The 14,162-nt window shown below is 39.8% G+C and overlaps 1 protein-coding gene across 2 annotated transcripts in view; it reads left to right on the forward strand.

The window, feature by feature from the left end:
- The first annotated feature begins 13,837 nt into the window (after positions 1-13,837).
- ANKRD29 (ankyrin repeat domain 29) overlaps positions 13,838-14,162 on the forward strand; it is a 33,413-nt gene continuing 33,088 nt past the window's right edge. For both annotated transcript variants that reach the window (XM_087754937.1, XM_009471242.2), the window contains exon 1: positions 13,838-13,935. In XM_087754937.1, the coding sequence (XP_087611063.1) occupies positions 13,915-13,935 (21 nt within the window). In that variant the 5' untranslated portion in view covers positions 13,838-13,914. The remainder of the gene's footprint in view (positions 13,936-14,162) is intronic.

Consider the following 14,162-nt stretch of genomic DNA (forward strand, 5'->3'; position numbering starts at 1 on the left):
CTTTATAAGGTTTGCTTTCCTTGTTTCTTCCTGTCTGCAAGGAATAGACTTTGTTACTTGACAGATGTCAAGCACTTTACTGAATAAATGTAGGCAACTGAAAGTGTTTCTGGATCTGTATTATTTTGACATAAACAGATTACATTACATTAGCAGGCATTTACACTGCTATGATTATAGATCATTCTTTGTGTTCACGCTTTCTATTTTAAAAGATGTCCATTTAAGAATGGATTTAAAACTTCAAGTCAAGAAATGTTTGCTCCAAAATAGCCTTGCTGATATATTTTCTCTGTTTCATTCTCTTACTGATATGTGCAGTATAGCACATCTCATGTCATACTGCCCTTTCATAACATATTCAGGACTTGGCATATTCAGCTCACCAACCAGAAATCTGCAATGAAAATGAGATCGTCAAAAAACAGCCTCAGCAAGTAATACTAGTGGTAGTATTTAGCTCCTACGTAATATAATTTACCAAAGGAAGGGGAAGGTGGCACTAAGTACCCCAGAACTTAAGAGACAGCAAAACTAGCACAGGCGAGGACTTGTGAACTGTGCTACCTGAGCTGCACAGTGGTTCAGTGGGAAAGGCAGGAACAAAACCTATGATTCCTGTGCAGGCACCACATTCACCATCCTACATTGCCACACCAGGTGATGTGGGAATTTGTTCTTTCTTTGGGATAATAATGAACCAACATGCTAGCTGGTAGCTAGAAAGTCTCTCAGATTAGATAGATCTGAGTCTCTACTCAGTGGTCATTAAAGATTAAATTGAGCATCTCGTTCCCCCATAAAAGTTTAATATCTGGCATTTATGTTGAAGCCAGTCCTAAAGATGTAGTCTGTGGAAGACTCTTCCTGCAGAGTACTGGAGCTTCTCTTCACTCTTTAAATATTATAATCAGTTAAGCACATCTGCAGCCTAGAGCGTAAATACCCAACTAGGATGTTTCAAGCTCAGATTAGGCTTCCTACTTTTATCAAGGAAATAAGGCATTTATCACCTCCTACCGTAAGTGCTTATGCATGATTATTATTCAGTTTGTGTCTATAAGTCAACTTTCATTAGTTTTACTAAAAGCTTTTCACATCACACCTAGGCTACAATAAGGTTACTTGTGCACACTCTGGTTTAACAGCAAAATGGTGCAGTGTACATTTATGTGCTGGCAAGCCCTATGTCTTCATTGCATTTCATCAGGAAAGATGTATTCTGATAAGATCATTTTGGTCTCTGCTTTTCTGATGAAAATATCTTTTTCATCTTGCAAAAATTTCTTGTACCACAGTATTTGAGGACCCTACCATATCACTTTGAAAAAGAGAAATCATTCTCTTTATAACTGGAATACTGAGGAACACAGAAGCTAGGACCATGCTCTAAAATGCAGTTCTGTCAGCAGAAACAGAAATTTAGATGCCTACAATGCTTAGAGTAATTCAGAACTCAGTTATTCAGAACTGCACTTTTGTCTTGTCCTTTTTTTTTAATTCTTTTTTCTTGTTTCTTTCACCTCTTTCTTTCTGGATGTAGACATTAGGATGATGCCATCCTTCTTCATAGACCATTTTTTTTTTAGTGTCCTTGTACTGTGCCTGCTAGATCATATTATCCATCCAGCTGGAGCCTCTCTTATTCTCTGTCCTATCACCTCACATGATTCAGGTATCTCAGCTGATGCACTTTCAGCTTTTTCATGATTGGCTGTCTGCATAATGTTGCATGGTAAACCGTGCTTGGTGCATAGTAGTTCAGTAGCTACCATTTTACTTAGCATCCCTCTACAGCCTAATATCAGGTCTGTCTTTTCTTCTGCCAGCCAGCAAGCTCATGTTCTAAGATTTTCCTGCACATTCTGCTTCCTAAGTTTACTTGACATATTCTTATAATAGAAAACCACTATGAATTCTCTCACTTTCCAAGGGCTCTCAAGGTAAATTGCAACATCTGCACCCACATTCTCATCATAGCTCAACCCTGAACCATTACACTCTTGTATAGACTTAAAATGGTACCCTCTCATTTGGCTGATTTCTCACTGTCTCTCTCAGTGAAGCATCTCATCTATTTTGGCTGACTCAAACCACCATCTTCTGAAGTAGCTCATGATTGTTCTAGATATTTCACTTTGTCTTTGCTGAATAACATACTAGGAAAAGATAATGAAAGACTTTTCCTTAACCCTCTGCATCAGGCCAGTCATTACAGTTTTGAATAGAGGTAGGCTAAGTTGTGATCCTTGATGTAAGAGGCGACTTGCTCACTGAACTGCCTCTCAGTACTGCTGCACACCTCTAACGCATGATGTCTGAATGCACGCCTTTGGCAGACTGCACAACTAGTAACAAACTATGTTAGAGCCTTTTCCAAGTCCATGACATGTTAAGTGCAATTTTTTATATATTTTGGTCTCTTTTGAAATGTTCTAGCTACAAACATCTTCCTAGCGACCACTCATGACTTAGAATCACAGAATCATTGAATCACTTAGGTTGGGAAAGACCTTTAAAATCATCAAGTCCAACCGTAAAAGACTTGATGGGATTGTGGACAAAAAACTTCAAAATGTCCATGTGGCTGATGTGAGACCTAGCTTTGGTATTTCACACCCTTTTTTTGCAGAGAAGTACTAAGCCAAAAGAGGAGGGAAGGTGAATGTTTGGTACTTTACAACACTTTCCCCATTCAGGAGAAGGCAAATTGCATTTTCAAAGCAAAAACACGAGTCATCATCAGTAGCCAGTGTGTAGAAGTCATGCCAGTCCCTCTCAGTCTTGGTCTTTGTATGTTTACTCACTCAGTATCCTAGGGGCTAGGGCAACCCTGGAAATGAGACACAACGTCTTTGCCATCCAGTTCCAAAGAATAAGTTAAGAAGAACACTCTGGGGCATGCAGCTGAAGGTATAGCTAACATAAGACTCCCTAAGCAAATTACACTTGACCATTCTCCACAGAGCCTGATGTATCTTTTTTTTTTTTTTACTTGAAGAAACTTTCTAATGGGCAACATTAAAATCCATCCACTTTATTGTTTTGCTTCTTAATGGATTTCCTTTTTATTCTTGGCTTTCTGTACTACTTAATAGAGTTGCTCATGGACTTAAAGTTCAAAAAGAAGAAAACAATCTTGGTCATATAATGCCTGATTCTTTGTGAAGAAGCATGTACTCGTTTTGGTCAGTATCCAATGACTTCAGGTCAAACATCTGGGTAAAAATAAAATGTCTACTCTCGTATTTTTCACATCCTGTTTTTTATTTGCTGACATCGGTGCTATTATTGCTGCTTTGGCCATCATAATCGGGGAAAACCGCTATGCACAGACTCCCTGCCACAGTACGCTGAGCAGCTCCTCATGGAAACCACTTCTTTGTAAACTGCTTTTCTTAACAGACTTTCAAACCATTGGTTAGATTAGATTGGCATCTGAATTTCATGGTTTTCTCTGCAAGAATTTTCTATAATCTGATCTCTATTAAAAAGGCAGTGCTTTTTCTGGGATCTGTTTCCAGCAAGGTTTTTGTATTTTTAGGTAGTGTTGCTGTCACAAATTTAGACACTTCCTCAGGTTTACTTCAACCTCAGCTCTAGCTTGACCATAGTCTCATCAAGTTCTTTTAAGCTTTAAATAGAACCTTATGTTTAAATGTGGTAGGAAGCCAGACCTTCAACAGTATAAATTGAGGAGACTCTAGTGTCATATTGGTTTATTCCAGCTGAGGATTAGGCGACAAATATAACTAAGAATTCAAACAGAGGCAGTTCAAGAACATTAAGATTTACTTACTTTTATTTTTGGAACTTGGAAAAGATAGTAAATTTAGAACAAATCCCTTGTGAAAGTGCAGAAAATTTAATGAATATTGTTGCTAAATTTTTTTAAGCACAATTATAGATTTCCATAGCACAGATATAATACACTATAAAAATTCTCTACAGAAGAGGGATTTATAATTATAAGAGTTATAACTTTTATAAATCTCTATTTTTTTTTTTTTTGTGTTAATACCAATTGGTTTCAGCCATGTTAATTATCAGACACTTCATTAGGAGATGTGATGGTGCTAGCTTCTTAGCTCTGCTGTAATATTATTTTGTCATTTGGGTATTTTATCATACAGTTGTGTCCCTATGTTCTTTAGCCAAGTTTTTTCTTTTCAATTAGTGGATTGATTTTCTGACCAGCGAGGCATAAGACAGAGAAACTGAACAAACTGAGCTATAGCCAGTAATTCAAATAAGTTTTATACCTGGCAATATAAGTAGTTTCCCTCTCGCATGTATAGAGGTGCCTCCTATCAAACTCGCTTATGTCCTGTCATCCTTACCCTCAGATGAAGGTCCTCAGTCCCTTCCTTTGAGGACTTCCACTCTCTCCAAGTGAGGATGAAACCAATCTTCCAGATCAGTTTTACTGAGTGGGGCAAGCTCCTAGGGAGCCATCTGAGAGTGTCTGGACCCTGAAAGTTATGCTCTGCAATGGCTTCTGCTGTCCTCGGACAAGGCTTTTGGGACAGAGAAGAAATAATGAAACCCATACAGTTCTGCCGTTCAGAATGTCTCACATGAATGAGACTGACAGAATCTTACACTTCTGTGCTAAATACGAGCAGTTTTGTGGTTCTTGTGTGGCGCTAATGAGGTGTGACCCCCTTTAACAAATCTCTTTACTTAGGCTTAGGATGATAACTAGAATTTCTTATATTTATTTTTTTTTATCTTTGTTAGTTATGCAAAACTTCCACTTACAAGAACAGGAGTCAATTATATTCTGTGGGAAAAAAAACAGCAAGCCCTAGACAATCTGTTGTTTTAGTAGCATATTAGCATATGGGATAGTAGCATAGCAGCATAAGGGATATATCATGCACTGTTCTCACACGCATGCAATACATATGTTCTCAGACCCACATCACCTCCCATAGTAGAGTTATATACAATAACACACAAGCGATGTCTGGGAAAAATGGCCACGATCTGATTTCGTTTGAATATGCCTCTATATTTCGAGAGCTTCACTGCCCATCAACTTGAGATTCTCCATGGACTCAGACAGTAGTTTTCATTATCTGCACCAGTATCAGTCAGTAATTAAGTGGCGTGTGTGGAGTTAGAAGGCCTGCAAACAAACCCAAAGCACCTGAATGCAGGTTCACTGGCTTCTCTCTGGCTGAGCAGATGGAAAATAGGTAAACAGTCAATTTCAGGCTGAGTCATAAAATCAACATATATAGAGGCTAAGCAGGGAAAGGAAAAGGAAACGATAGATAAAGAAAATACACAGTCACAATCTGTACATGCTGTCTTAAAGTAATAAAACTTTCAGGAGAGCAAAATTCCAAGACTAGGAGGGGAAGGAGAAAAAAATTTAAAGCATGATGTACCTGTACAGATGCTAACATAGAGGGGTTTAAGTTCAGCTGTTTGAAGGCTGAAAGGCATTTGCACTAAAGTGAAGATGGTATGCTGGTGCTTATACTGGACTGGAAATTGGTCTTAGATGGTAGTTGTAGTCCTTTCATTGACTTCCTTGACATGCCGCTTAATCTCTGTGGCTAAAAGCATTAATTTGCTGGGAACAAATGGAAAAGAGGAAACAAAAGAGCAAATTTATTGAAACACTCAAATGACAATTTGTAGAAATTATTCTGTACTACTTATTCAAGTACAATGCTAACTTCTCTCTGATTCCTCGGCCACTAGCCCGGGCATCAGTTCAAAGGTCCACATGAAGGAAGTTAATAACACTTGTGTGGTTCCTAGCAGCTAGGTGTCCTTACACCAGCTTATACCAGAAAATTTGATATGAAATTTGATATCATAGGAGGCCTCAGCAAAAGGACCGTGGCATGAAAAGAAAGATTCAAGGTAACAGCTCCCTAGAAGGATGAATGCATACAGTTATGAACATGTTGGGTAAACTATTTCTTTTATTAGATAAACTTTTCCTTTTTCACATCCAGTTTTGTAAATTCTCCATTCTATTTTTAAGAGGTTTATGGGATACATAAATATTTGGTACAGTTTTCCTGAGAAGTCTGCAGGATTTGTTTCTAAAGTAATTTTTACTATTTCTTTTATGATCACTATTCATTTCTAACAGTATCTCCCAAAATAAAGAGTAAGTCAAAGTACATTCTTTATACACTAGTTTTAGTAAAACAGGCTTGTATTTTTGTAAATGTAGAAACAATAAACAGCCCATGTAGCTGGTTATGCAACAGTTTAGCAAGGGAAAGTTTAATGTAAATGATAGGCCAGATGGAAAATCTTTTGTTTTTATAGACTGCTTTACCAAAATTATTGCCGATGATTTAAATACATTTTCATGAACAAGAGAAATTTAAATTGACTAACGGTGCATAATCATAAGGCAATTTATTTGCAGGACATTTATGATTTCTGTCTTTTTTTGGAAAGGAGAGAAGTAGATTAATTATGATCTTATACTGTAAGAAGTGAAGCTTTAGTTATATTGTTTAGTTATATTTAAAATTCTAGTGTTTCACCAGTACAGTCATAATGCAAACTTCAAGACTTCTCAGTCTAGTAAAAGTAGCAACTTTAGGTAATGCAATATACAATATATTTTAGAAAACTAATAACATGCTGGAAAGATCCCACCATTTCAGCATTAACTGGAAGAGTACTTGCTACAGTCTTCCTATTGTTTTCATGATTTAAAGTCAGGCATACCTTAAATGACTGCTCTGCTTCTTTTATGATGAAATAAATGCATAAAGATAAACTGTTTAAAGATATACTGACTTGCTGTAACTCTGGAAAAGACAGACTGACCATTTGTTTCTTCTACACTTCAGAGCATCATTCTCTGCATAGTCATTTATCAGAGCCTGAATTCAGTATGAACATTTAAAGCTTCAGCCTCAAGCTCCAGCACCTGTGTGAAAGGAATAATTGGTAGCATTTATTCAGCATTTGGGCCAGCCATTGGGAGGAACTTCTTTTTGCCGGCACTTCGCAAACTTACTTTCTGGATTACTAAAATCTGTTATCAGCTCTTAAACAGAAGCTGGTAGAGGACAGCAATGAAGGCAGAGCAGTCAAGTGTCATAGGAAAAGCTCTCATGGAAAACTCTGCCTTTGAAGAGATCTCATGAAAGCTGGTCAGAACGGGTTGCTGGAATTCAAATTATTAAGCAAAGCAGACATCTGCTGCATCTCTTGGAGCAAGGTAGGAATAGCACATTTTTTTCCAAGGGCAGTGCTATTTAAGGGATAGGAACTTCTACCTGTTACACTTCTCTGTGAAGTCCTGGGAATGAAATATATGTCTTATACTAGGTGCACGAGAGACCTTGCATTGCCTAGTTACAGAGACAGAGTTAACAATGGATGTTAGCAGAAAAGCTGTAATGTGAATTTGTGGTTTCTTTACAGTACCCAACTTTCTTAAAGGCACACAGCAGATTATTTGTTTCTCTGGCACAAAGACAGACTCTAGTTAAGAAGCCTGAGCTATACTCAGCGGAGACAACAAGTAGAGAGCACTGTGTGACTAGAGTTTGGCTTTGGGACTGAATGAGTGGTAAACTTCCAATATGTTACATGGAATATATGCCGATGATATTTTTCAGAGGTTTATGTTTCAGCCAAATACAGAATCTAGTCCCAAACCTTCTATGAGCTTGCTATGTGATCTTGGAAAAATCGCTCAGTTTGCCTTACCTAGGCATTACCGCCTGTATAACAGAGATACAAGTATGACTTAAAAAATTCTTTACATGAAAAGTTCAGTATACGAGTTGAGTTGAAGACTATAGTGTTCCTGGTAATTGTAAAACTGACAGTCACTCAATCTATTAGATTAATTTTCTCTGAATTTTGCAATATTCCACTTTCAAATTAAATTAGGTTCTACAACAAAGAGATCGACAAAACCAGGTAAAATTCCTTAAAGAATCATGGATAAGTGCTTCCCAAAGCCTGAAACAGGTCTCATAAAAGAGGGTGCAAGTATACTGGAAAGACATTACAGCATGAATTAACCTGATGCCATCCTATGAATTAATCCTAGGAGCTGTCATTGTATGGTATGACTTTCTGACTTCAGTGCCTTGAGATATTCCTGAAGTTATGTTATTGAAATCTTTGTCCACAGAGTGCTAGCAAGAGTAACATTTTGGCTTGAAATGAACAGCATCTTTTTCGTTCATAAATAGATGAAGTTAGGGGATTACACACCACCTTGGTAGCAAGGCTGTGAGGCACCTAGTGTGTGCGTGTGTGTGTGCCTATGCATCTTCACAGTGACACATTGATGGATGTGTACTGCTGCTTTCATGATTTAAGCTCCTCATACACACAAGTGAATGCTGGAAGTAAAATATCAGTTTGCCAAACTAATTTAGAAATGCATCTAAGATCCGTCTTTTTAAGAGTAATTGTCTAAAAATATGTTGAAAGACACTTGGAATAACAATAATATATTGCACTCAAATTAATATTCACCTCATAATGTCCTAGCATCGTGCAAACAAAGGTTAGCTAATTACATAAGCAATGATCCATCTGAGACACATAGCTGATTTAATCTGTGGTTGTCCAAGTGTTTCACATGAGATGAGCAGTGCTATTCTCATTTAAAGAAGGAAGCCGAGATATTCAACCCTAAGTGCCCATGAAGGAGCCAAAGGGAATTAAAAGTTGCAATCGAGAAGCAGCTGAGGATTCCCTTTGGGCAGAAGAATACTCCCAGGTGGTATAGCATGCTGGATTAGGAACGATTAATACTCCCAGGCAGAGGATGGGCATGCCCAGGCACTCCAGGGTGTATCACCCTTGTTTCACAGGTACAAGCTGATGACATGAGCTGTGCTTACTAGATACAGCATGCTTGGAAAGTATCACATTTATTGTGCATGCTTTGTACCATGAATTTGCCTAGGCATAGTGCACCCCGAAAAGGTCAAGTTCATGTAAAGAGTTGATGGAGCACACGTGAAGTCTACAGTAAATCACAGTGGGCAGGCAGATTTCCAGATGTTTTGTGGCCCATTTGTAGGTACTGCAAGACATCTGTAAGTCCTGGGCAAATAATGAGTCTTCCCAGATCCTCACTGGATCAGAGAACACACACAGGGTATGGGGAAGGAGCAGTGGCACAAGGCTTTGGTTACTTTTCAGGCAGGAGGGTGGGTCAATGTGGCTATACCAGCTAGCTTATTATTAGGCATTTTTCTAAACTAAAGACTGCATTGCAGTGTAGAGATATCTAAGCTAGTTATGGTAGCGGTAGCAATCTACTTTGGACAACACAGGCTCTCTATATCTGCAAGTAGTGCAGACTAACAGGAGTGGATCTGTAGAGCAAATTGTGCTGAGGACCTGAAGTCTACGCTGTACCCATTTCATGTTGGGTTTGTGTATATTTTTTTAATTTAGACTGGCTGTCATTCAGTCCCAGGACATGAATACCCATTTGCAGCTACAGTCCACTAAGTCTGCTCCTGGAGAAACTCTTCGAGTTTAGTTCAAAAACGGATCCAGTTTGCATAATACAAGATCCCTCCACAATGAGAACAGCACAGCAAAGGGAGACAATCGGGAGATTCACTTCAGAAGTGTGCTCCTGATCCAGACTAAAACACTAACGTAGACATCGCCAGAGAGATCAGCATGAACTGATTTAGCTAGCCAAGCCGTTGGACTTGGTCTACGCGGACCTCCCTGCTGGTGGTGTCCAAGCTGGCCAGCTCGGTTTGCTGTGCAGCACATTGCAGCCTTTAGCCAAGACCAAGAGCAATTTTAGCAGCATAAAGGGTCCAAAGATCAGGGAAAGAGCAAGAAGTTTTAGAGCTGCTGTCTTACTGTGTGCTGATACTGAATCTTACTGGTGGAAACCGATGTGTAAAAAACTTACACTGATGCTTGCAAAAGTACCCTTTGTTCTGTGTGTCTGTGTTTTCAGTTACAAGGCAAGAGAATGTAAGAAAGCCAAAGTGAAAGACTATTTTTGAAGATTTTTGCCCAAGCCCGCACAGGAGGCCACAGGCAGAAACGCACAGCAGTCCTCTAAAAGGCAATGATCAAGGATTTTTAAATTTTGCAGAGAGAACTAGAGTAAGAAAGAGGATTTATACCTTAGTAAAATGGAAATACAATTTGCTCTTCATAGTAACTGGGGATATTACTATCGTTGTCTGGGTAAAATTAGGCTTCAAAATTTGTAACTGAAACTGCTGAAGATTGCTCTAATTTACATTTTAAATTACCTTTTCTTTTTAATCTTTGGATAAAGTAATTTATTTCTGGAAAAGTGTAAAAACTTATTTACTCATTTTGAATATTTAAATAACTAAATGTTCATGGAAGCAAATGCCCCAGGAAAGAAGACAACGCAGACACAGCTGAAATCAATAGCATTATAGTAAGATCTCCACTTTCTGTAAAACTTCAGAAAAAAATAAGTTACGATCAGAGAATAAATGTCACAGGCTCCCATCAATGGTCTTTATACAGGTGATACTGGAAGCAAGTGCAGCAACACTGAGGACATACAGCCATATGGGAAATGAGAAAAAAGAAAAGCAGAAACATGTTTCTCAAGGCAGTACCTCCTGAGTTACACAGATGCAGGGTGTGATACACCCCGCAGTAAAGAGCTCTGGGGTCTAGAAGATGGCAGTCAAATTTAGCAATAGGTTCTTGATATGGGGGCAGAATCCCATGTCGGAGCTCATTGAAGTTACAAAACAGATGCTAACCCCCATAGTCTGCTGAAATATATTTAGCCATTTACATACACAGCAAGCAAACTTACATTGCTCTTCACTGACATTCTAAATGTGTATTTGCTTGTTGATTGTTATTTTTTATAGCAAATAGAAATGAACGTATCTGTTTGCATAAAAACTTGTAGATGTTTGGATCAAGATTTCCAAATGAATGTTTTGGCTAGCCCAAAATTTGTGCCACTTCTTTTCATTCTCCATATATAGCTGTGCCTGAACTGTTCTGGCTTAGGTGAGGTTTGTCTGTGACTTACACAGAATAGCTGGATCAGCTTTTAAAGGCAATGGTTTCATTTGTTCCAGCAACTCATTTTGAGATACCCTTCAGATTTGTACAAAACAACGTGACTCAGGGTATTTGAAATAATCACTGTGATGAAATATTAGGTAGTAGGAATGCAGCCTGCTGCCCTGCAGATGAATTCTGCCAAACAGGTAGCAAATCCCAACCAGTTCAAATATCTTGCAACCTTAAACATCCTGCCAAGAATCAAGAATAGGGGAGACGGGGGTAGCGTAACCACGGAGCCCTACAATACAGTATTCCCACTGCTGGTGACAGGCACTGAGTTTGCAAGGCCTCAGGACTGAGGTTTGTCAGACTTACTCTGTTGCCCTCCCCTCAACTTTGTTTTACATGGTTTAGCTCTAACAGCAGTTTTTCTAATTGACCAAGTGTCTACGAGTAATTTGTTTTACCTTTGTATAGTACCACTATGGCTTTATGACTGTAACATAACGATGCAGCACAGAGGAATGGTGTGACTGATCAGTGGCGACAGAGGGTGCAGGGTACCTGAGCATGGGCATGGGATGATAAGAGGCGGGACACGAGCTTGGCACTGGTGACCCCACGGCTATGAACAACTTGCCAATAGTCAGGTACAAAAACACAGACCTGGAGCTGGACAAAACTGGATTTAAGGATAAAAAAAGGAACTAAAAAATATTATCTAACAAACATAAAAGCCATCAGATGTAGTAAGTTTGGTTGCAATGTGGAGCTGCAGACCACTGAAGAAAGAGCAAGATGTAAAAGCTTGTTGGCAAACGTATGAAACGACTCTATGCAGACCCTAGAGGGAGAAAGCAGCCACCAACATGAATATCATATTCCCTGCAGCGACCAACTCCAGATGCTGACAGGTCGCCGTAACATCTCAGACCACCACCTTCAGAATGAAACCACTGACTTCAGGACCCAACAGAGCAGGGGAAAGGTGAAGATATTATTAGGAAAAGGAGTAAAAACCAGGAGGTGTGTATAAGTTTTAACTGTAGCATTATTAATATTGATTTTTTTTCTGCACAGACTTATTTTCTTCTTTTTCTGCAATAATTATATCTGCTCTAGTAATGATTCTTGGATTAGACTACTAAGATTCAGTTATACGAATTATAAATTCTTGGTTTTATGTATATATGAGGTGTGTTTCCTCTTTGCCCATATGCCAGATTTAGAGTATAACAATAGACAGAGATATACACCAAAAAAGATAGTTTCTAAATGCTTTCTGGCATAAACTTTCAAAGGGTCACCAAAAAAGAACATACCTTATACATGTATTTCTGTAGTTGACAGTTCTGACAGATTATTGCACCTGAATATGAAAACAGTAAAATCACAGGAGACCACGTGCAACTGAAAATAGGTGCAGTTTCAGATTTTGTGGGCAAATTAAGAAGGGCACTTCAAATTTTGTCCCTTGACATCAAAAATAAATACAGGCCCAAAAAAACATATACTGCGTTAGTCTCCTTTTTTTTGTCATTCATCCAGAGAATTCTTTGGCTTTTCTTTGTCCGAAAATTTAACATTTTGGCTGGTGAATGTGAAAAGATTGGCATGTTAGTCACAATAGATTGAATAAATACAGGGATTTTCCAGGGGTGAGGCAGGGAGTGCGTACAGATTAGTAATATTTTCCTCTGTCGGTGGGCAAGCATCACTGTGCAACTGGATCAGAGCAGGGATGACTCTTAACTATGCAATCTACCGAGTTTATTCAGTATTTTTAAGTTTAAGAAAAAATCAGAATGATCATCCATGTTTGTATGATCTCAGTGATTCAGGTGAGGCTCACACCAGGCCATGCATTCTGAGATGAGCTTATGCTATTAGCAGCTTTCATCTGCTTGCCTACAGTTTGTTTTACTGTATGCACAGATGAATATTGCCTCAGGAAAAAAATCTGCAGAAAATCCTCCACTTGCAGATTCGTAGAATAAACTATTTGGATCTCAGTGCAAGTATTTTCTCTCAATGCACACGCATAATTTTCTCGTGAATGGGATTTATGTGTGCACATCAAAAGAAGAAAATCCCTAAGGGCTCAGTTTATACCAACAATAGCAAAGACATTCAGGAATCTCCCACCAGAGCATGCCCTGTTTTGCCTACTCTCTATCACGCAGACTTTGAATGAAATCTGCGGCAGCTAGGCAAAACAGGACATGCATTGGCTTTATGACTGTTCATTTTTAAAGGCTTAAAATTAAGCCCTTAAGAACTTACTGTCTTCCTAATGAGAGCGCATCACCCATGGGAGGTAGTGTTGGTGATAGCTGGATGCATGCAAGGTGAGGGAGCGCTCACCTGCACGTGCTTTTGCAGCTGCAGCGTGGGTATACTCACAACGATACTTTTTGACAGTTTTTTCCTGGATATGAAGGCAAAAGGCTGTGAAATGCAAAAGAGGTGCCATGGGGGTGACATTAGCTCTGCAAGGGGACCCGGGCTGGGGGGGGGGTGCCTGGGTTTTGGCCATTTCAGTGCTATTTCTGAGCGGCAGAGGCCTGATCTATAGGTTGGAAGCAGTGGCTGAGCAGTGTGGGTTCGCACCGTGGGGTCTTGCTTTTCGGGATGATGCTGCTGGAGCGCGGGGTGCGGGCGGCTGCAGAGGAGCTGTGCCCACTGATTAACAACAACAACAACAATAATAATAAAAACAACCATAACACTGCATTCCCTGCAAAAAAAAACCTTTAAAGGGGAATAATAGCCAGAAACTCATGAGCACAAAGCCACGAGGGAGGGAGGCGCCGGCCCCGCGCCGCGCCCCGCCCCGGCCCCGCGCAGCCCCCGGGGCGCGGAGCTGCGCGGGTCGGCGCGGAGCAGCGCGGAGCAGCGCGGAGGCGGGGCGCTGCGATGTGCAGGATGTCGTTCAAGGTGAGCCCGGCGGCGGGGAGCGGGGCGGGGGGATGCGTGTTTGGCCTCCCGCTTTGTGCTTACCGCGCCCGTGAAATGCTCCGTCATATTCTTGGATTGAGGGATTTCTGTATTTATTTATTTTTAGGAAAAACGAAGGTGGTTTAGGGCGGAAGGAAAGAAAACAGAAGCGTCCTTCCCGGGCTTTGGGGTGCCCCGGGAGTGCTGCGGTGGCAGCTGATGGAGCG

This window comes from Nipponia nippon, unplaced genomic scaffold (assembly GCF_047370975.1).
Source record: "Nipponia nippon isolate SJK-2023a ecotype South Korea unplaced genomic scaffold, ASM4737097v1 scaffold_1, whole genome shotgun sequence".
Lineage (NCBI taxonomy): Eukaryota > Metazoa > Chordata > Aves > Pelecaniformes > Threskiornithidae > Nipponia > Nipponia nippon.